General features: G+C 47.0%; 2 protein-coding genes across 21 annotated transcripts in view; both read right to left on the reverse strand.

Moving 5' to 3' along the window:
* Positions 1–1,078: 1,078 nt before the first annotated feature.
* Positions 1,079–17,272, reverse strand: Akap8 (A-kinase anchoring protein 8). Of its 5 annotated transcripts, none has more exons than XM_087555353.1 (14): positions 16,671–16,974; positions 15,194–15,232; positions 14,267–14,299; positions 13,326–13,605; positions 12,462–12,945; positions 11,954–12,083; positions 11,735–11,781; positions 10,582–10,615; positions 8,672–8,759; positions 7,621–7,762; positions 7,054–7,147; positions 5,985–6,115; positions 3,859–3,954; positions 1,079–2,846 (listed from the first exon to the last, which is right to left on the reverse strand). In XM_087555353.1, the coding sequence occupies exons 4-14, from the start codon at positions 13,472–13,474 to the stop codon at positions 2,400–2,402; spliced, it is 1,842 nt and encodes a 613-aa protein (XP_087411479.1). In that variant the 5' UTR covers positions 13,475–13,605; positions 14,267–14,299; positions 15,194–15,232; positions 16,671–16,974; the 3' UTR covers positions 1,079–2,399.
* A 267-nt stretch (positions 17,273–17,539) lies between these two features.
* The window catches only part of Akap8l (A-kinase anchoring protein 8 like), a 29,589-nt gene continuing 23,672 nt past the window's right edge, over positions 17,540–23,456 (reverse strand). For 15 of the 16 annotated variants that reach the window (XR_015623870.1, XR_015623874.1, XR_015623875.1 and 12 more), the window contains 2 exons: positions 18,008–18,103; positions 17,540–17,898 (listed from right to left, as the gene is read on the reverse strand). Coding sequence is in view for 2 of the 16 variants with exons in the window: in XM_087556184.1 (XP_087412310.1) it covers positions 17,608–17,898; positions 18,008–18,103 (387 nt within the window). In the remaining 14 variants the exon portion in view is untranslated. 16 annotated transcript variants of the gene reach the window in all.

Genomic DNA, 23,456 nt, shown 5'->3' on the forward strand with positions numbered 1-23,456 from the left:
ATCTTTTGTTTCTTTCTTTTTTCTTTGGGACCGAACCCAGGACCTTGCGCTTCCTAGGTAAGCACTCTACCACTGAGCCAAATCCCCAACCCCTATCTCATCTTTTTAAATTTTGAGATATAGTCAAATTGACCAGGCAGATCTCAACCTCTGAAGTAGCTGGGATTACAGGTCAGACTTTAAAATGTTTGTAGAGGCCTGGAGAGATGGCTCAGTGGTCAAGAGCACTGACTGTTTTTCTTAGAGGTCCTGAGTTCAATTCCCATCAACCATATGGTGGCTCACAACCATCTGTAATGGGATCCGATGCCCTCTTCTGGATTGTCTGATGACAGCGACAGTGTACTTATACATATTAAATAAATAAATCTTTAAAAAAAAGTTGTAGAGCTGGGCAAGGTAGTCCACATCTTTAACTCCTTACTGGAGAGGCAGGGTCAGCTGGAATTACGGTTGAGACCCAAAACAAGAAAGCCTACTTTTAAAACAATGTGCCCTGTGGAAAGCTCATGGTTATCAGCATCTGTAAGACTCACATATCCAAGTACTTTTTCCTCATCTTGGAGAGACTTAACTCCATGTATAATAAAACAATCCATATACTTTGAGATTAAGTGGGAGATCATGCACAATTAAGATGAGAGGTTTCTCAATGGCAGGCCTACTTAAAAGATTCTTAGTCTCAAAAGCCAGGCAAGGTAATGCACGCAAGAGGCAGGTGAGTGCGTGAGTTTGGGGCCAGCCTGCCTCATCTACACAGGTAGTTCCAGAGCAGTCTACACAGAGACCCTGTCCCTGAACACAGAAATTCTCAAGTCTCTTTTCATTGCTGTTTGTTTTTTTGTAATCCCAGTATCCTGGAGACTGTCAAAAAGAAAGCTGGAGAGATTTCGCCAGGTTAACGGTGTTGGCCGCCAAGCCTGACGACAGGAGCTGGATCCGTCTTCTGGGTGGCATATCTATGTGCACACACTAAGTGAATGTAAAGAGCTGCTTGCCAGAAGGGCCTGGGCTTCACTCTCAGTTCAGAAACACAGACACACACAGTCTAAACAACAGCAACTAACGAACAGCAATGTCTCCGTGGCATCAATTTATTGCTTGTTTTGACAATGATATTCCAAAGTCCCTATCACATCCCCAGTAATGCTCCTTAACAGACAGACGTGCTGATGAAATTGCTGTGATGGTCTACCATCTCTTCTGTAGTCCCTCACTGGCTCATGTTTCCAAGATGTGAGCTGTGTACAAATGGACACAGCATTGTAACTTCAAAACGGGGGAGACCCATCATTCTGAGCCTGTAAAACCTTAGCACATGCTGCTTTAGAGACATGCTAAGCCTCCCTTGCTCGGACTACTACTTGCTTTAGTCAAACACTTTTACTTAACGGTTTGAGCTTTTGACAGACAGATCCCAACTATGAAGTCCACATTTGTTTTTCATCAATGGAGTAATTCCATGGTTTTCTAAATACCTTTAGGTGGAAATAACAAAAGGAAAGAGAGCAAACAACAAAACATCCACTAATAGAGGTGGGAGACGAACACCAACTGATTAGCAAGCACTGAACAGTGAGAACCAAGGCCTTAGCAGTGTCTTCGATCTACAGGCTCAGGTGCGGGTCCTTCCAGTGGAAGCCTGAGGGACCATCTCAAACACAGCCAAGTCACTGCCATGTCATCTGTCTAATGCTGCCACAGCTGGAGAGGAACATAGGATACAGTGTATTGCAAAACCAAAGCCCCACTGAGCATGGCCGTACACTCATGGCCCCAGCACTGCAGAGGCTCAAACAGTAGGATTGAGTTCTAAAGCTAGCTTGGTCCAAGCAAGATGCTATTTCAATGCCGAAGGCCTTAGGAAATGGCCTGATGTTTATTGAAACAAGACTGTTTATTGGTGGAGGGCACAATCTCAGCTCTTGCACACATGAATGGTTGAACTGTGTATGTCCCACATCAACCATGCAGAGGTGAATAAGGGAATTCCCCTAAATAATTTTTTTCTCAAGTAAGCTATGTTCGTATCAGATTGCTTCCCAAGAGAAAAAGCAAAATAAAGTGAAACGAAGACCAAACAAAAACACAACACAAAACAAAACAAAAATCCTCACATTCTGTCCAATTCAGGACTCAACAAGTGTCAGGAAGATCTACTCTTACTATTCTAGCTGCAGTGCACAGATAGCCATCAAAGGCCACTTGGGAAAATGGTTTACCTCTTTTTGTATTTCTAACAGAGGTGGGAAGCCATCTACTGTATAGCATCAATCCTTGAGGTACACTGGGAAGGAAATGGCCCAGTCTTTCCACCGAATAACACACACCCCAGTACAGCTTATAAAACAAAGAACACATGATATAACACGTCCCTTGAAACAGGGAAGAGAAGATCATTATTCTGTGGGAGTATCTTTGGCCTCTGCATCAGTTTGTTCCAGCTCATCTTCCAGGATTCCTGGGATGGCTATGACAGGTACTGGGCTTCCGGCGGCTGCTGCTGGCACAGCTGCTTCATTTCTGGCCTCAGCAGCCTCACCTCTGGCCATGTCTTCCATGTTCCTGGTTTCAGATGCTGTTTCACAGGTCTGTTCTTCTAGCAGCTTTCCAGTGTGGGAGTCACTACCAGCCTCGGCGGTGTCCACAGGCCCTTCCACTTCAGCTAGGACGTCACTATGCTCTGCAGCTGGTTCTCCATCCCCCTCTACAGCCTTCACCGCTGCTGTGATCACCTCTGCTAAGACTTCCGCAGCTACCTCCTCTGGTGTCTCCTTCTCCTCTCCTAAGTTCTCATCTCCTTCTGTCTCAAGATCAGCAGTTTCATTGACAAAAGGATCCTCGCCCTGGACAAAGAGGAGACAAGTCCGTGCCACAGCCAGGCGGAGGCCCAGTTTATGAGCGCTTGTTTTTTAGGGACAGAGTCTGCAAAGCAACATACTACACCGATAGACTGCAGCCTTCGAAGCTGGGTAAATTTACTTAGAATTTCACATGTGAGTCCTCTACTTACGACATTTCCCCCTCCCTCTCCTTGCCGCAACTCTCCTTCATCCTTCTTGGATCCACAGCGTGATCATGTTATCTACCACAGCACTAGTGCCACCCACAGATCCTATCTGCACTGTTTTTAGCCTTTTTTTTTTTTTTTTTTTTTATGGCTCAGGCTGGCTTCAAATTCAGTAATCCTCTTGCACCTGGCTCCCAAATGTTAGTATTACAGGTGTGTGCCGTCACACACTTTTCCTTCCATGTAGTTTGTTTCATTGTTTTTAACTATTTATTTGATGTCTGTGAGCACACTGTAGCTATCCTCAGACACACCAGAGGAGGGCATCAGATCCCATTACAGATGGGTGTGAGCCACCATGTGGTTGCTGGGAATTGAACTCAGGACCTCTGGAAGTGCTCTTAACCGCTGAGCCATCTCTCCGGCCTTGCTTCACTGTTGAGCCCAGGTCTTGGTATGTGGCCATGCTAACCTCAATTTCTGGGGCTGAATGGATTCCCCCATGGCTCCAGAGTAGCTGGAACTACAGGTCCGTGTCATTAACTCACCACAATGCTTTCTAGTAAGCCTATCACCAGCATCTGCTCAGTACTTTACAGCTAAACAGTCATGTTTTTGGGGTGTGTTGAGTATCATAGCACAGTGATCCGCACACAGCACCCGTATCCAAGGTCACAGCTAAGTACCAAGTTCCTAAAACCTGAACTCACAGGTCCAAACCTCATGTCTTCCCATCTCCTTCAACCTTTTCAAAACTCAAATGCTGAGCACTGCACGCTGGCTACACATATCATACAAATCTTCCACCCCCAAGGCTTTTCTGGCCCATCAGATTCCAAAATACAAACCTTGAGGTATTTTTCTAACATCTTCACTATATGCTTGTTGTTCAGAACACTCTTAGCCACATGGAGACTTGTTTTCTTGAATTGTTCAGCAGCCAACTGCAAAGGCAACCAAAAATAACCTTGTTAAAATAGCCAAGAGAAACCAGAAAACTAGTTTAACTGTCAACCTGACACGACCCAACCACCCGCAAGCTTCAACACTGCACTGTCTAGATCAGGCTACCCTGGATCAGTGGTGGGGCAGAGGAGAGAGAGCCAGCTAAACACTAAGCACGCATGCGTTCATTCTGTCCACTCCTGACGATGGACATGACACCTTGATTTACTTCCTCCAAATGATGTGGTATAACCTGAAATCAGTTAAACTCTTTCCCCACTACTCTAAGCTGCTTTTGGTCATGGTATTTTGTCACACACAGTAAGAAATGAAACTAGGATACTGCCAAGCTTTCATGACATGTAACCGCCATTAGATGGCTAGTTTCACACCAGCCAAAGCTATTTAGTGACACCGTATCTCAAAACAAACAACAGACACACCAAAAAGTAAGATGTGTGGACTAAACAGGGAAAAAGGGCAAACCTTTTTAGTTTTGGGGATAATATTGCTCTCATAGTAAATCCCAGCAGCATGAACCAAAACTTTAGATTATGCACACATGGTGGTGCAAGCCTTTGAGCCCAGCCTCTATAGGGTGAGATCCTGTCTCAAAAAAGCAGTTCATGGGGCTGGAGAGATGGCTCGGTGGTTAAGAGCAGCAACTGCTCTTCCAGAGGTCCTGAGTTCAATTCCCAGCAACCACATGGTGGCTCACAACCATCTGTAATGGGACCCGATGCCCTCTTCTGGTGTGCCTGAAGACAGCTACAGTGCACTCATATACATAAAAGAAATGAATATATTTACAAAAAAAAAAAAAAAAAAAAAAAAAAAAAAGAGGCAGCTCTGCAAATTTCTGCAAGCCCTAGAGGAACTGGAGAAGATGACAGTTCATTGGCTAAAAACACTTTTTGCTCTTGTAAAGGATCCAGTATTCATTCCTAGCATCCACATGGCAGCTACCAATTGGGAGTATCTAACTCCAGCTAAAGGGAATCTGGCACTTTTTTGACATCCATAGGTACCAGACACTCACTTGGTCCACAGGTATATAAACAGGCAAAACAATCATACACTTTAAATAAAAACAATTTAAAAGAAGCAAGCACTAAGGGATGAGACGGAGCCAGGTGGTGGTGTATGCGTTTGATCCCAGCATTCAGGAAGCAGAGGATCTGTAAGTTCCAGGACAACCAGGACCACACAGAAACCCTGTCCCAAAAAACCCAAAATAAATGAAGAGATGGGTTGACAGTCACTGGTGTTCTACACTGAGATGTGCTAGCAATGTAGCCAACACCCGCTCTATCATCTGTGGCTACTTCTGCATATCTACAACAGCTGTACCATACAATGGAGATCAAATGCTCTGGGCCTAGAGAGCCATCCTAATTGCAGAGAACTGACTTCATGGTCCTTTCAAATAACAGAGTCCAAGCACACTCACTTCTCCTATAAAGTGGGTTGGTATGTGCATACGTTTATGCCTATCCCCCTACAAGTCCCAGAAGCCCAGCAACAAAACCTTGCTAATCCCCAGGTTAAATCTGTAGCCTCAGCCTCATCATCAACGGAAGACCAAACCAATACTAAACAGAGGTCAGTTCTCCAAGCCACTGAGTTCTGAATAGTTCTGGTCTCACCTTACTGAAATCCAATTTCTTAGCACCTGGGAAACTTACTCTGACTTGTAGAAAACAGTTTTAATTCAGAATTTCAGCTACTATGCTATACAGCCAATCTGCACACCAAATTTCTGTGTTTTTCTCCCCTTCTCTTTTTAAAAGAAGGGGCCAGGCTGGGTGTGGAGGCAGAGGGAGAGGCCAGCTAGGGAGACATAGTGAGAATCTGTCTGAAACAGAGGAGAGAGAGAAGAGAGGATGAAAGCCTGCCTTTCAACTTAGCATCAAGTAGGCAGGAATTTAGAAGTACATCACACCAAGTCCAACCAAACTTTAACAGACCTCATCCAAGCGGCAGAAGAGGAATGATGGCCCCAGGAGCCAGCCTGCATCAGAAGACTTACCCTTCGATTATGGTTATGGTCCACAGAGTGCAGATGCCGCTGCAGGAGCTGGTGCTGTGCAGGAATCAGCATGTCACAGGCCAGGCAGTGTGCGGCTTCAATCCTTTTGAAGAAATGCTCCTGGCCAATCCCTGGAATGGAACCCAAAGAGCTTTCTTCCTCCTCTCCAGCATTGTGTCCGTCCCTGTGCTACCCTCTAGGCTATCTTTAGGACAGGTGACAAGGTAGAGCTCACTCTCCTATGTGCACGCCTCCTCCTTCCAGCTGTCTACACCGGGAGAGAACCATTCAGTTGCTTTACATCCCTCTGATGAGCTGCTAGCAGCTGTGCTCTCATCTCACCGCCCTGCTTCTTTCCACTGAGTGCTTTTCCACAGCACTTGGCTGGCACTGCACTGTTGTTCTTGTTTAGTGTTCTGAGACATTATGTAGCCCTGAGTATCCTGGGACTTGCTCTATAGAAGAGGTTGTCCTTGAACTCAGACTGAACTGCTTCTCCCTCCCAAGTGCTGGGATTAAAGGTTTGGGCTGTTTAATTTTTTAAAAAGTCTTATTTTATATGTACAAGCAGTTTGCTTGCACATGTCTATTTATCACATGTGCCTGGTGCCCCAGGAAGCCAGAAGAGGGCATCATATCCCCTAAAACTGCGGTTATCGACAGATAGTTGCTACTATGTTGGTGCTGGGAATCAAATTCAAAAACTGTAGACCAGCCAGTGCTCCTATGTGCTGAGGCACTCACTTCTTTAGTCCCTGGGCTGTTTTTTATAGGTGGGGATTAAACAAATTCTGACCTCATACATGCTAAGTACCATAATAGAACTACATAAACTTTTGCATTGTCTTCTTTTTCAATCTATTTTACGTGCTGATATTTTGTCTGTATTTGTGTCTATGTGGACAGAAGCCAAAAGAGGGCATTGTATTCCCTGGGACTGAAGCCACAGAGCTGCGGTGTGGTGGTAATAATCAAACTTGAGTCCTCTGGAAGAGCAGCCAGCCTACATGAGTCATGTTCTGCACCTTTAAGAGCATCTAACAACCTGGACAATGGGATCACAACTGACCTTTGAATGGATCTGGTTTGGGTTTAGGGCTTTCCTTCTCCAACAACTCCTGACGCCGTTTCTCAATTTTCTTATTCCTGTTTATGATATACTCCTAGAAGGATTGAGAGATGCCACCAAGTTAAATGACAGCACACTATTCTGGGCATTTCTCAACTGTAGAGTGTGATAAAGTGTTACTGTGGCAGCTCTATGGGCAAAACTGGCTGTGGTCAGAGCTATTATCACGTTGTGACACAGGAACACGTACAGTAGTTTCAATTTGGGAAAATCAATTGTAACATGTTTAGGTCTCTCATTCTTAGTCTTTAAAAAAAAAAAAAGATTTATTTTATCTTATGAGTACACTGTAGCTATCCTCAGGCACACCAGGAGAGGGCATCAGATCCCATCACAGATGATTGTGAGCCACCATGTGGTTGCTGGGAATTGAACTCAGGACCTCTGGAAGAGCAGTCAGTGCTCTTAACCACTGAGCCATCTCTCCAGCCCCCCTCTCATTCTCCTCAACCCCTCAAGGGTTCTCATACTTTCAGGGCTGTCTACAAATACTGTAGCATACTTTACCTGGAGAAATTCTACTGTCTTGTCAGGTAGTTTGGTACTTATAAACCGCAAGGTCTCTTTATGAAATTTACTTTGCAGATGCTTTTGGATTTCTTCATCTTCAAAGCTACGAAATTTGCACACAGAACAGGCAAACTGAATCCTAGAGAGAGCACAGAAAGAAGTGGTAACAGAGATCGCCAGTTCGCCAGTTCATCTGTGGGTACAGAAATGCAAAAGAAATAGGATTCATCCTGTTCTTGAAAGAGCTAAGGAGAGCCTCTTCCAGTTTCAGTCTCTCAGGTTTTGAGCCACGAAGCCCAGCTAGGAAACAGCATCAGATGGTACTATCTAAGCCTTAAGAGCAGGGGTTATAGTCTGGAAGAACTGCTCAGCAACTGACATCAATCTTCAGTAGGAGAGCACTCCTACAAACTGCGTTCTGACCTTCACAAGCATGCTGTGGCACTCACACACACGTGGTCCCAGGAGATGGCTCTATAGGTAGAGGACTTGTTTTGTAAGGACGATGACGACAAAAAGCAACAGGTTCTCATATAGCTTAACTAACCATGAGGGGTGGTCAGAGAGATATTGTATGGGCCTGGCATTTTAGCATTCTTGTTTGATACAAAATCGGACCAGCAGATCACGTGCACACGTATTCTCACTCTGCTGAATTCCAGAGATTGTCTATATTTGGACAGGGGAATCACGACCCCCTCCTACCAGCTCTATTGAATGACGGTCATCTTCTGTCTAGGAGGTTTAAGGCCAAGTAGGATTAGACATCCCTTAGGCCTGCTGAAGAGTCAAGAGGGTTCTCACAGTCCTAGCATCCAGGCTCTAATGCAAAGGTCTCAGAAGTGGACTCTCCAGTAAGACAAAGCTGACGCACTACCCCCATCTTTCTTACACTTCTCACTTGTATCTTCCATTAACCTGGCTAAGATTTCTTGCAAAACCAAACTCCTGTGCATTACAGGAGGACATGTGACTTGGAGTCTGAGAGAGCCGAGATCCAAGTGCATCACTGGCCCCAACGACCTGCCTCACCTTAGCAGCCCCTCACCTGTCAGCTGCTCGGTCCCGCATCCGATCTCTCCTCCTTTGCTTCTCCCGTCTCTTCTTCACATCCTCATCCTCGTCCTCCTTTTCTCCTGCAACAGAAAAGTCCCCTCGAGACACTGAGGAGCCTGCAGGAGGGGTCAGCTCCAGGGCCAAGTTGGATGCTGCAGCTTGGCAGCCATACCTTGTGCCCAGCTTCCATTACTTTTGTGGCAGGGCTAGGATACCCCAAGGCACCAAGGTGTTGTTGTTAGAGGTTCCTGATGTACCAGGACCTTTGATGAGAACCCAGAGGAGTTGCCCCACTCCTCCCATGGCCTGATGGGCAGAGGCCCATCTCACTCATGGCCACCTACTACTCTGTTCTGTCCTAGGCTGCGTGTCCACTACAGTACTTTGTTGTTGGCTCTTCTCCCACATCACTCAGAGAGCTGCAAATATCCCCACACAGGCAGCAGCTGGGAAGCCTCAGGGAACAGCAAGCTGCACTGCCACCCTCCATCCCACCTCCAGGTGGGGTGCGGTGACTGTCCTGTTGGCTTCACCTCAACTGGGGACTCAGCAGGTCTGACAGTCCTTGCTGGCCCGATCTCTATCTTCCACTCACAAAACCAACAACCTTGGACTCTCCCAAGGCGGAGTGGGAAATAATCCTAGACACAAAAATGGGAAGAGACCGAATGGTCCTCCCGTCCATTCCCTGGGGCTGGCATAGCTCCCAGGAGAGCCCTGTGGCCAGCATCTCAGCATGAGACCAGCCAGAGCCCCAGGGTCAGGGCCAGGGCTGGATGCTGAAAAAAGGTTGGATAAGCATCTGAACTGTAACCCCTACCCCTGATGCCAGTCCCGAGACTGTCCCACGAAGATGGCGACCGGCGTGCGCTGCTCAGAAGCCTCTCAAAAGGACGTGTGGGACTTTTGGCAAGAGGTCACTGCCTGAAACTATGACTGCTGTTTAATAGCAAAGTCATCCCGGTTGGGTAGCAGGACCTGTGCGCAACAAACATGTCACCTTTGCTTTAGCATTTACCCGGCTGCGTGAGCTGCTCAATGCTGGGGGTTGGGGAGTGGTCCGCGCTGTGGACAAAACTTTAATGTGTAGGATGAGGGACACCTGAGGGTTCGATAACCTGAGAACCTTAGAGGAGCCATACGCCTTCTGACACTAAGGGATATGGGCTAGCCTGTGAATCTTGAGAGGAACCAGCTAGAACAGGTCCACACCATAGGGAAAATGACAAGTGGCTGCTGGGTGAGCCTAAGGCCTTGCTGCTCAGGCTGGTTCTCACCCTTGGGTATAACCTTTGTTGGGCTCTTAGGTCTCTTGCCTTTAGATATGGGCCTGAGTACACCTTACAGGCTATCCTCCCACGACCTCAAGATCAACCATAGTAGGTATTTGCTCTCTGTGCACAGGTACTGAAGATGCCAATATTTCTTGCAGAGGCCAGGGTACAAATTGAAGCTCACAACAGAGAGAGAGAAAAACAAAAAAACAAAAACAAAAACCAAACCAAAAAAACAAAAACAAAACAAAATAACAAAAATACCCCTGGTGGGAATAAAGATGGGCCAGAATACGGGAATAGAAAAGAGGCCTCTTTCTCTTCAGACTTCTGAAACCTTTTTTCCGAACATGGGTATCACAGATACCCAGAGATGGGTTTCTACCTCCTACAACTTGTATCTAGATCTGAGGCAAAGGAGCTCCTCCTTTCAGGCAAACCTTGCCCCAGACACTGGAACCACGCTTTGGGGATGGCTCCCACAGTGTGGGTCCACTGACGGCTGCAGCTCCTCTGCCATCAACCATGGCGTCTCCATGACAAGTCTGTTTTGCTCAGAAGCTGGCCGGGAGCTGGGCGGTGAGTGTGGGTCAGATAAAGGCTACAAAAGATGCTGGGTGACACCTACCTCTCTGCTTCCGGGAGTCACAGAGGTCGTCCTCCTGAAAAAGGGCACATACAGTGTCAGGCTGTGGGGTGGGGTCCAGAAGTCTCTCTAACCAGCCCAGGCCATACCTAGGATGTGGTCTTACCAGACCTCGGCCTGCTGTGGTGTGGGAAATGAGCAGCAGGAAACCTCAAGAGTCAAAGAGGAGAGCTCAAGTGCCCCGTTATAATTCACTGCTATTAGAAGACCACAAAGGTATTTCCTTTCCTACAGTGACCAACTCTGTTCTCTCCAAAGTGACAGAACCTGCCCAGTGGCAAACGTAGCCCATGTAGTTCTACACCACAGAAAGGCTTATCCACCGGCAGGGGAAACACCCAGTCTGGGGTATTCTAACTAGCACTGATTGTAAACAGGCTTCCCCAAGCTTCTTAGGATATATTTAGCACTCTAACAAATTAGTGTAAATACAGATCCTAGGGTTATCTAGGCAGAGTCAGTTCCCTGGGCAGGTCTAAGAGATGTACAGAGACCCCCAGCCTTAAGGCTACGTCACCTGAATGGGGAGCAAGAAAGAGTCTTAGAAAAACCTCAGTTATTGGTGGTAGGTGGGTGGAGCACTTGGGAAACATGGTTTAAGCCTTGGATTCTACCACCTGCTGGCCATAAGAAGAAAGCTGTCGCCCATCCTCGCTTGGCTCTCCACCCGACCATCAGAAGTACCCAGAGCAAACTTTCTAACAAACACCTTGTGCATTCCTCAGCAAGGTGGTGTGGCCCAAGACTGGCCTCTGCTGACACTCCCCAGTGATTGGGTATCAGGTCAAGAGGCTAGACAAGGTGAGTAGCACCCTGCAGAGCCCCACAATTAGAAGGCTGAAGGTTAAGACTCAGCACTGTAAGGCAAGGGAAATGAAAGAGGACAGTGGATGATCTTCCTGGGAGACCTGCTCTTTTCAGAAGGGAATAGGAGCAATGGATCTAGGGAAGAGGCCAGGAGGTTGGGGAACAGAAACTAGAATTAAAGACAAGCAAACACAAGAAACAGTTGTTACAGGCCACACACAAAAGATATATGCTTGATTTCAGCAAAAACAGCTATTTTCACCTCTGTGAGGAAAAAAAAGACAGAAGAAAACAAGGCCAAATCAACAGTCTGTGAAGGTGAACTTACCCCCCTAAATTCTTCATCTCCTGACCGTAAGTCACCAGCTCCATCATCTGCCAGACACAGGCAACAGAAGTGTCAGTCCCTAGGTGGATGGGTCTCAGAGCGCTTTCACATTCCCAAGCTCAGGGACTAGACTAGCAACAGGGCTCAGCTAAGGCAGTGTGAGCCAACAACGCCACCTCATTCCAGAGCGGGCAACTGACTCTGATCCCCAGAGCATACCGTTTTCAGAGAGGTCTCCTTCACTGTCAGCACGGGCCAGCTTGGCATCAGGTTCTTCATACAATGGAAACGGCTTCCGCTTCCTGCCCATGTTGTCTGGTCCAAAGCGTTCAAACCCCCTCCTTCTGGGCTACAGACACAAACACATGTCATGTACCTGGGCCTATAAGATGCCCCAGCATTTTTAAGGACAGAAAACAAAGGCAGGAAAAAGCCTTCAAAAAAGCAAGAGACTATAACAGAAGTCAAAAGCTTGAGAGGGAGCCAGACACACAGAACCACATGTACAACTCCATTGCTGTGAAATATTCTACAACAGGCCAACCCAGGGACAGAGAAGGGATGAATTGAGGGAGACATCTAAAACCAAGTGGCGTAAACTCACTGAAAGTGGGACTGTTCCCTGGGAAATAGGGGCATCTTACAGTAGACAAAGGTACACAACTTTCACCTCAACTAAGTTTTAGGAAGAAAAGGCAACAGGCCTGACAGAACTTGGTAAACTTACCCAATCCCGTATCCGAGTCTGGGACCGGCCACATCCATAAGGCATGGTGCCACCAAAACCGCCCACCCCCTGCATGCCCATCATGCTGTAGTCAGGGGCCATGGACTGGGAGAAGAGGGAAGGAGGCGGCCTGTTGGTGGAGGGCCCACCTAGACCACGTCCACCCATGTAGTTCAGCTCACTCCAGGTGGTGGATAAGGGCTCTGAGGAGGCTGAGGGTGGCATGAAGGGGTCACTACGTATGAAGGTGCTCGAGTTGCTCCGGTCCTGGAAGCGGCCCTGGCCCCGGCCCCTTAAGAAACCATCAAGGGCGCCTCGCTCTGGGGTTGGGTCCCGACAGTCGTTGAATGTCCCGCCAAAACTACCATTGCGGTCAGTTCCCAAGTCAAAGTCATAATCGTAACTGTAGCTGGGGCGGTAGGGAGTATGCTCAGGCATACAGGGCCTGGAGTCGTAGGACTCATATGGCTGGAAGCGGAAGGAGCTGCAAAGGAAGTAGACAACCCATCAGGAGCAGCCTACGGCACCCAGGCTACCCAACAGTCTGCCCTCTGCTAACTTTACACTGAGCTGACCCCCTTACATTCAGAACAAGAAACCAATCCACCCAGTATCTACCTAAATGCCCAGAAAGCAAATTGGCCTCAGAACACTCATTTAAACATTGCTAACAGAGAAGAGCATGAAGCCCCTGCCAGAAGAAAGAATCTTCGGTTAACTTAATTGGCCAACAGTTTAGGAATCCTCCCAACAGGGTCTAGCTCCTGCCTAAAACAGGAACAGGAAAAGAGGGCTAAGGCTTGGTACCCATTTTCATGATTCTAGAAAGGGATTCTACCAGGAAAGGTTGAAGGCCATAATCACCTGTCTCGGTCCTGCATGCCCTCCCCACCGCTGCTGATCCCACCCCTGCCTCCTTCCTTGGACAACATGTCCAAACGTTGATTGATCTTGGCAATGAGCGAGTCAGAGTTGTCGGTGCATGGCTCTGGGGCAAAAGAGGCCACATGCATAGCAGAACTCCCAGCTGCCAGGCCACCATCACTGGCCTTGGTGGCCTCCCACGAGGCTGGGCCATAACTATAGGGTGTTCCTGTAGGGACACTGGTGTTCTGGGCATTGTAGTAGCTGTAGTTTTCATAACCTATCAGAAGAAAGAGGAACTGGGTTAGGCCTCAGCACATGAGGCTAGCCATGACATTCTTGTCTGCAGAAGCACTCTCTGCCACCAAGCAGGAACCAAGCATCACCAACATCATACCACAATACGCAAATGATCAAGACCAGAGAAACAGCTGGCCACAGGTTGTAGTAGCAGTTTTTCTTTTTCTTTTTTTTTTAAAGATTTATTTTATTTATATGAATACACTGTAGCTGTCTTCAGACACACGGGAAGAAGGATGGTTGTGAGCCACCATGTGGTTGCTGGGAATTGAACTCAGGACCTATGGAAGAGCAGTCAGTGCTCTTAACCTCTGAGCCACCTCTCCAGCCCAGCAGTTTTTCTTTTAAAGACAGAAGGACTTGTTTCCTAATCAAAGCCAGAGGAGGCTAAGTGCCTCGGAATAGCAATCCAGACTGACAAAGACATTTGAAAACTGTTCCTGCACTCTATCCACGATCCCTCAGGAACAAGTTCAAGTCACCTTCAGGTCAGCCTAGCTTGGGCATGACTCGAGGCCCAGTGCCCAGCAGCCTCTATTCCCCATGCTATCAACAGAGATTTTGGGCACAGCCAGGATGGAGGGATAGGACCTGTACTTGACTCACTTGCCCACCTCAAGATCCCTTTCCAAAGGTCTTACCTTGCCAGCTGGCCACACCACTTCCATATGTACCTTGAGGAAAAAAACAAAAACACATAAGCACTTCACTGCACCAGAGTTACCTAAGGACAGCTGCTGCCTCACTGCACCAGAAGACAGAATGGGTACAAAGCACCATTGATATTTCTCTCTTGGGGCAAGCCTGACTTCTCCCAGGAAAGAAAGGTACAGTAGTCCCTAGGACGGTGATCAACTGAGTATCAACTGAGAGGACAGTCTGGCCTGGACCTTAGAAAGATCCCCTACATAAGCTCAGTTCTCATCAGGAGCCCAAACCTAGTTATTCCCGATCATACCTAGGGCATCAGTGGGGGAAAAAAAAAAATCACATTTTCAACCGAACAAGAGCACATTATGTGGCACAGGTATTGAGGAGACCTCCTCATGGGACCTCAATGATACACAAAAAAAAGAGTGGCTGGCCTCCAATGGTGCTAGGGTGTGACCTGGGACTAGAAAATTGGGGCCTCTTGTATGTTAAATACACAATCCTTTCAGAGTTCCTCTCAGATTTTAAAGATTTATTCTATGTAAGTACACTGTAGCTGTCTTCAGATACACCAGAAGAGGGAATCGGATCTCTTTACAGATGGTTGTGAGCCACCATGTGGTTGCTGGGAATTGAACTAATGACCTCTGGAAGAGCAGTCGGGTGCTCTTAACCGCTGAGCCATCTCTCCAGCCCCTCTCAGATTTTAAAAATGGTGGTAGGGTAGTAGAGTGATACAGGGAGTTTTCTATTTACTAATCAGCCTCTGCTCCCTTGTAGCACTCAATAAACTATTTTTCCTTAAGATAAAGAAAAAAGACAAACATACTCCAGTGAAGGCAGATGCTGGGCTCTACTACAAAAGGGCATGCAGTGGAGAAAACCCCAATTAAACCCATTAAACAGGAGCCACTTACCCTGGGTGTTGGCAGGTCCAGCACTCCATGCCCCATAACCTGCGAAAAGATCATGTGTCAAGATTCTATCTTACCATCAAGAAAACGAGGGTTCTGATAATACCCAAAAAGTCTGAAGGGATTTCTCTTTTCAGAAGTGTTAACTTACAATTAGGGAATGTAAATGTAACCTAGCACAACTCCATCCTTCAAGAACTGCCTCAGCCCCCAAATGCACGCAAACCACCACACTTTACCTGGCTGAGCTGACCAAAGCAAAAGAATTGGGGAAATGAACCAAATTTAGAGGATACAGCATTATGTTACAGTGTCTACCCTACTGGCCCAGCCGCCACATAACTGAGAAGACTCAAGAGTGCAGGCAGATATGCCACAAAACTGAAAAATGGCAACATAAACGTTAGGGTTGATTCCATGTAACTAAACACTCAATACCCTAGCCTCCACCTGACCTAGGAAGCCATCCCCATTCCCCTACTACACCCCTGTAAACATAAGGGGGAATCCCATTCTTCTCATTTGTGTTCCTGGAGCTTAGAACATCGTTAGACAGAGTGGCACAGCCCCAGGCTGTCAAAAGACTTCATTTTGACAAAATGAATGGTTATCTCCCTTTCCAGAATATCCCAAATCCACTACTCTAACATAGTCCCTTAAATGTGTAGACAGGTACTCAGCGAGTACCGCCATACATAATTGCTACTTAGAAACCAGGGAGGCTGCAAATACTCTTAACTGCGTCTGTAAAGTTATTGGAAGGTAGAAGAAAGTGGGAGTCACCATGAAGTTTCCTAACCCAAGAAATAAAACAGGGTTGTGACAGGTTATCTGGTGGGAAAACCTCAGAGTGGAAGATGCGGATCTAGGATCCTAAAGAAGGAGCGCTGTGCTGTCCCTGAAGATATCCAAGCACACGTGTTCATCACACCTCAGGCCTCTCTGCTAAGTCCAGTTCTAGGGATCTTGTTACTCTGCTGCCTCTCAAGATCCCTTCCTTAGCGGCCAGAAGCCAATAACCACTCCTATGCCCACTTCGAACCCCATTCCATATGTTTCAACTACCTCTTGTAGATAAATTTCGGTACAGAGTCAAGGCCTCCCAGGAGATTAAAAGCATATAGCTCGGGGCTGGGGATTTAGCTCAGTGGTAGAGCGCTTACCTAGGAAGCGCAAGGCCCTGGGTTCGGTCCCCAGCTCCAAAAAAAATGAACCAAAAAAAAAAAAAAAGCATATAGCTCGAGAAATGAAGTCTAAGTGCAAAAAGATGCTGAAATTTAGGTTGGGAAAGGTAACGTCGCGGCTTCCGCAGACCCTTTGGTCCCTCCAGGCCACCGTAATGTTACAGTCAAGAGTTCCAGTCCCTTAGGCAGCACACTTCCCCTGGGCACCACACGCCGCGTACACTGCAAGGACCCAGCCAGGTTATCCCGAGGAGCTTCACGAGCTTCACCGGGTGCTGCCGCAGTGCATAGCTTACCCGAAAGTCTTCAGGAGAGCGAGCCCAGGGACAGGCGTTCTCAAGAACGACCTGCTGAGGATGAGCTCTGAGACTCTCCTCGCTACAGCCGACGCGGACCCGGACGGACCTCACCCCCTTCTCCCGACACTCGCTTTAGCCCCACCCCTGGGGCCGCCATTTTGTGGCGTCTTCAGAAGATAAGGCGGGACTGAGACAGCCCAAGTCCTAGGGTCCCCGCCGCAGTGAGAGCCACTGGACCTGCACGGTGAAAGCGGCCCAAGGCGCATCCAGAAACCCGCCACAGCGTCGGCGTCCGCGCCTCATCCGTACCCCCCCCCCGCCCCGAGTCCTACCGGCCAATCCACACGCGGCGCCGCGGGAACGATTGCGCAGAGGCCCAATAAGGGAAGCGCGCGCGTCCGGGCCGACTACACAGAACCAGGCTGCGGCAAGTGCGTTCCGGCTGCAGGCTAAGCCCGAATACCACATGCAGCAGAGTCTCCTGTAGTGGAGAATAACCCATACTAACCTCCGTAGCTTTGCTCCATGTCTTCGACACGACCCACCAGCAGCTCCTTTTCTTAGCTTTCCTCAGAACGCATGCGTTCAACGTGCCGTCTGCTACTGGAAGACGAAGAGCGTACGTCTCTCCTTCTGGGCGCTACTATTGGTTGCTTAAGTAGGCCCGCCCCCACCGACCCTCCTAGCCTTCCGGGTTGCAAATCTACAGCATCACGGGAGTTGTGCCTCAAGGGTAAGCTGGTGCGCAAGACCGTTCGGGTCGCGCACGCGTGAACTGTTCTAGCGCGTTTACTCGCGCGCAGGCGCACTTGGTGTTTGAACACTTCCCGGGGCCCGCCCTCATCACTCACAACACAAACGAAGGCCTCGGTGGGAAAGCACTTTATTAGGCTGGATTTCCAGCCTCGGCTACGCGAGCCGTGCCCGGTAAGGGTTAAGGACCCCCACCGCCCTCCTCGTCGTCTTCTACGTCGAGCCCCGGGATCCCGCGGATCTGGCACTGTAGCGCCCCGCCCAGCAAGGGTACTGGGTTCTCCTCCTCTGGTGGTGGCGGAGGTGGCGGTGTTGCAGTCCCCGGGGTGGGCTCCAGGGGCACCGGGGGCTGGACCGACACGCCTTCTGTGAGCCCTGTCGCTTCGCTTGGTGCCCCTTCTTCCAGAGCGCCAGCCTCCACCTCGTCTTGTTCCTTCTCCTCCTCCGGGTTGTCAGTAAAAGGATTCTCGCCCTGTAGAGAATTGATAGAGACCTTAATGGGAGGAAGGAATCAGAGACAGAATGGGGGTCAGGTTCACACAGAGGTCAGGACTAGGGCAGCACCTTTGCCTTTGCCTCACCTTAAGATATCGCTCCAGCTTCTTGCTAATGAGCTTGTTGTTCAGAATACTGCGTGCCACCATAAGCGAGGACTTCTTGGACTGCTCCATCATGAGCTATAGGCAGGGCAAACAGAGCTGGTGAGGTTGCTCTAGGAACCCAACAAACCGAGCTGAGGCTCAGATTCTGGATAACTAGATAACTCAGATTCAGATAACTACACCTAGTGTCTGTAAGTGCACCTTGGGCATAATTTGTCCAGTCACTCTGGACAAGCATGCAAGGAACTAGGATCTGATCATCCATACCATATTTGCTGTTTGAAACCTGATTTGCTTACATAGACAACATAGTAAGTGCTGGACTTAGTGGCACAGGTCGTACAAATGCAAGGCCTACTTGGACTACAATGTTTAAAGGCAACCTGGGCAACTTTGATTATGTCTCAGAAAATAAAAGATGGCTGGGGGCTAGAGAGATGGCTCAACCGTAAAAGTACTTGCTAGTATTTCAAAGACTCAGGTTTAATTTTTGCCACCCAAAAGATGGCTGACAACAATCTCTAATGTGGTTCCAGGGAATATGAGACCCTCTTCTGGTTACCAGAGGCACCAGGCACGTGCATAGTGAGCATACATACATACATGCAAGCAAAACATACAAAAAATAAAACGTAAGAAGGGAAGGGGGCCAGCTGGAGATATAGTGCTTTCTTAGTATTCTTTTTTTTTTTTTTTTTTTTTTTTTGGTTCTTTTTTTCGGAGCTGGGGACCGAACCCAGGGCCTTGCGCTTCCTAGGTAAGCGCTCTACCACTGAGCTAAATCCCCAGCCCCTTCTTAGTATTCTTAAAGTCCTAGGTTCAATCCCCAGACAGACACAGACACAGACACAGACACAGACACAGACACACACACACACACACACACACACACACACGCGCGCGCGCGCGCACATACCAGTTGTAAAATATATTACAAGTAAAACGTAGGGCTGGGCTTGGTGGCACACACCTTTAGGCTGAGGCAGGTGGGTGGATCTTCGTTGAGTTCAAGGCCAGTCTGGTCTACAGAGCAAGTTCCAGGACAGCCAAGACACAGACCCCCTCCCCCCAAAAAAAGAAAAACCACCCCACGGTTACAACAAAAAAAGTAAAATATAAAAACAGTAATAGGTCGCCAAGATGACTCAGTGGCTTAAAAGCACTTGTTACCAAGTTTGGTAAATTGAACCCAATTCCAAGGTCACATAGGATAAAGGAGAGAACCAACTCCTGCAAGTTGCCCTCCATTGACTTCTACACACATGCTAACATACACGCGTGCGCCCACATGCAGGCACCTAGGAGCAAATTGCCCTAGCATGCAAGGCGATTGTTTAGAACCGATAAGGAGGGTATAAATCGGCCCTAGCAATGCACACCTATAAGCCCAACACTAACGAGGAAGAGAGAACCACTGCAAATTCAAGGCCAGTCTGACTTATAGAGTGAATTCCAGGACAGCTTGGACTACATAAGACTGCCAAAACAAAAGGAGAAAACACACGAAACTATATTTAAATGGTGTGCATCCTTTAACTCCCAGGATTTGAACATGGAGAAATATATAATGGAAAAGTTGAAAAGAGACACTTCTCTACTGGTAGAGCAACTGGCTACAGACTTGAAAAGCTGTTTGATTGAATACACCAGAAATACAGATTAGCCTCAGTAATCCCTATCCCAGAGTTTAAGAATTAGAAATAAAACAGCTCCTCCTATCAAGGCCTGCTGGCAGAGTATAAAAGACATGCGATGAGGTGTGAAGCCTGGGCCTTTTGTTTTGTTTTGTTGAGACAAGGTCTTGCTGTCTTTCTGGGACTTGTTTGGTTCTTTTGGAATTATTTTTTGCTTGAGACATTTTGTAGGTCAGGCTGGCCTGAACTCACTATAGTCCATGCTGGTCTCTCAAATTTGTGGCAATTTTCCTGCCTCAGCCTTCCAAGTGTTGGGATTACAGGAACATTAGACTAGGCCTGGTTTATAAACTGGCTCTGAACTTGTGATCCTCTTGACCTCCTAATGCTGAAACTACAGACCTGTACTATCATATCCCAGTCATTCTGTCTGGAAGACTTCACATCAACACGCTGGGTCATTTTTCAGTCATAAGAGTACAGACATGACTATGAAACCAGAGAAAGAATGAAAGGGAGTTGGTTCTCTCTTTCCAGCACGAGTGTCCCAGGGCTCAAATACAGGCAGTCAAGCATGGCAAGTGCCTTTACCACTGAGCGCCTCACTAGACTTCAGTTTCCTTTAGACATTTTATCTACTAACAGACTAAGTATACTCAAGTAACAGGTTAAGGTAAAGAATTGGACTACTACTACAGTTCCTCAATAATTTTCACTGGCCAACAGTGTCCTTTCTTACCCCCTCTGTGTGTGCAGAAGTTGAACACAAATAACTGTTCAGCACAAGGACCAAACATCTGAAATACTCAAAAACAAGAACAAAGCCAACGGACATACTTTCAGGCTGGTGCTTTTAACTTTAACCAAGTAGTATCTACTGTGACAGCTTAGTTATCCCGTGCTTCCTTGACCTTGATCCAATAGTGACTTACACTTACTGTACTAGCATTAAAACAGCCAGCTATAGAGCTCCCAGGCAGAAAATAGGAGCACCTGACCTGCTTAGTTAGACCACATCTATAGTAATAGCTACTGCAGAGGCAGAAAGATCAGGTGAACCCGAAGGTTCAGGTCAGGACAGGCAAAACAGATAGATTCCTCTTACCTGCCTCTTCTCAGCAGCAGTTGTTACATTTTTGCCTTGAGATAAAAGTTTGTTCTTCTGGTGCCATTGCCCTGGCTGTCAGCAACCCTGAGTGCTCTGATGTGCACACTGGAAATAACTGCTCAGAATTTCTATATGCGAAGCCCTCTTGGCTTCTAGATTGCCTGGCCTGCTCAGGAAGATTTCTTTGAACAGTAAAGTAAACAAATGATTTAATTTTCTTCCTGGTCCTCTTTATTTTTTAATTTAAAATTCCTAGAATTTAATAGATGGTATGTTGCAAATTTATAAAATATACCAGTATTTTCCTACTAAACTACAATAAAAGGCTATAATCCTATCTATATAATTTTTTGTCATTTTGGTTTGGTTTTGGTTTTTAGAGACAAGGTTTCTCTGCATAGCACTGGTCATTTTAGAACTCTGTAGACCAGACTGGTCTCAAACTCAAAGAGAGCTGCCTGCCTCTATTTTCTGAGTATTGGGATTAAAGGCAAATTATTCAGTATTTAACTATAAAGTACTTTCCCACATCCCAGTGGAAGTTCGTATAATACCAGATTGGCTTTCTGAAACCCAAACCTCCTGCCCTACCTATACTATCACCAAAATAAGCAGATGAGTTCTGAGACATACTGGGATCTTTCTGGACTGTCTGGCTACCCTGTTTTTTGTGTGTTTTTGGTTTCTCGAGAAAAGGTTTCTCTGTGCAGCTCTGGCTATCCTGGAACTCACTCTGTAGACCAGGCTGGGCTTGAACTCAAAGATCAACCTGTCTCTGATCTAAGTGATGGGATTAAAGGCGTGGGCCACCACTGCCAGGCTTGGTGGCACTGTTTTATCAATGGTCAACATCAGCTTTTTTTTTTTTTTAATATTAAAGTATATTGGCTTTGCAGTAAGTTTTAAATATCTGCTAAGCAAGTTCCTGAACTCAAAACTGCTCTTTGTACAGTATTTTTGGCCACTGTTAGACATGCCATTTTTTTTTAAAGATTTATTCATTTATTATATATGAGTACACTGTAGCTGTCTTCAGACACACCTGAAGAGGGCATCGGATCTCTTTACAGATGGTTATGAGCCACCATGTGGTTGCTGGGATTTGAACTCAGGACCTCTGGAAGAGCAGTCAGTGCTCTTAACCACCGAGCCATCTCTCCAGCCCGACATGCCATTTTTTTGAGTATCTTAATTCCTATCCCTCTTACTACATTCACTAACTTTGAGATCATTTTGCTATAATCATTCAGCTTCTCTAAGAATGTTACTACAGAGCTGGCAAGATGACTTCAATGGGTAAAGGTACTTACTACCTGCCAAATCTAGGGACCTGAGTTCTATCCCCCGGACCTATGATGAAGGGAGAAAGCCTAACTCCCAAGAAAGTTGTCCTCAGACTTCCACATGTATAGAACATGCATGCCAGCACATATAAACAAAAGATTAAATGTAATTTTAAAAAAGATTGTCACTTTCCCTCCCAGTATTTTATGCTAAGAATGTTGCTAGATTCTTACTGAGTCATTCTTGCAGACCAGATATAAGACTAATTATAATTTACTGTGTTTACATTACTACTAACTTGATATTTTTCTTTTCACACCTTCCTATTTTTAATAGTAATCTGATCTATAACTTCATTGTGGTATTATCTTTTTCTGATCTTTGGAATTAAAGTTTAAGAGGCTTTGTAGATGGGTTTAGTAGGCAGATGCCTGTAATCCCAGCAGTTAGGAAGTAGAGGCAGGGGCACTGAGACTTGAAGGCCAGCCTAGGCTACAGAGAGATTCTACGAGTCAACCAAAACCAAACCAACCAACCAACCAAACAAGCAAACAAACGAGCGGTGGCTGGGAGATGCCTCAGTCAGTAAAGTGCCTGAGGCATGAGGACCTGAGTCCAACCTTCAGATACCATATAAAAGGTGTTGTGGTGGTATGTATTTATAGTCCCAGCACTGGGAAGTAGAGGCAGGATGGTCCCTGGGGTTTGTGGGCCATCTAGCAGACTACTTGGTAGGTTCCAGGTCAGTTAAGTGAAGATTAAAAGAAGGAGGGGGAGGGAAGGGGTCATAGTGACTGAGGAATGACATCCTATGGTTGTTTTCTAGCCTTCAGCACATGGAATATATGTGCAAACATATCCCTATCTACACAACCCTCCCTAACAGGCACGCACGCACGCACGCACTCTCTTCTCTTTCACCAAGAAACAAACTGGAAGCCTAAAATTTTACTTAGAGTAGATAAGCTTCCAGCGTGGTAGTCTGAGTTCCATTCTCTAATGAGATTGATAAGACTTAAAAACAAAACCTACCATTTGAAGTACCTGGAAATGTTCCAAACGACAAACAGTAGATGAAGAACTGCTTAATAAAGAACAGATACTTTGGCCCAGTGACAGCAACAACTGCATTTCTCCTCCTTCCCCTGCTGCCTGTGGAGAGGCTCACTTCACTTCCAGATGCAGAGATAACAGCTCAGCTGCCATCCTAGAGCCAGGTGTGCCTTAGGGCACAGTGTGCTAAGCATACAGGGCCCACATACTCTTGTTCATAAAGGGGGGGAGAGCGAGGGAGGAGGCAGAGTGGGAGGAGGGAGAGGGGAGCAAGGGGGAGGGAGAGAGAGGGAGGGAGGAGGGAGAGGGGAGGGAGGGAGAGGGAAGGAAGAGGGAGAGGGAGGGGAGA

Source organism: Rattus norvegicus, chromosome 7, assembly GCF_021556685.1.
Source record: "Rattus norvegicus strain SHRSP/BbbUtx chromosome 7, alternate assembly SHRSP_T2T, whole genome shotgun sequence".
NCBI lineage: Eukaryota > Metazoa > Chordata > Mammalia > Rodentia > Muridae > Rattus > Rattus norvegicus.

What these genes read in the sequence shown, in the direction of transcription:
- Akap8 (XM_087555353.1), bottom strand. Translation starts at nt 13,474, where the DNA reads ATGCATGTGGCCTCTTTTGCCCCAGAGCCATGCACCGACAACTCTGAC. An exon ending in GGCATGCAGGACCGAGACAG is followed by an intron (nt 12,946 to 13,325) that starts GTGATTATGGCC and finishes CTTCCTTTGCAG; the next exon opens with CTCCTTCCGCTTCCAGCCAT. An exon ending in AGGAGACCTCTCTGAAAACG is followed by an intron (nt 11,782 to 11,953) that starts GTATGCTCTGGG and finishes TGTGTCTGGCAG; the next exon opens with ATGATGGAGCTGGTGACTTA.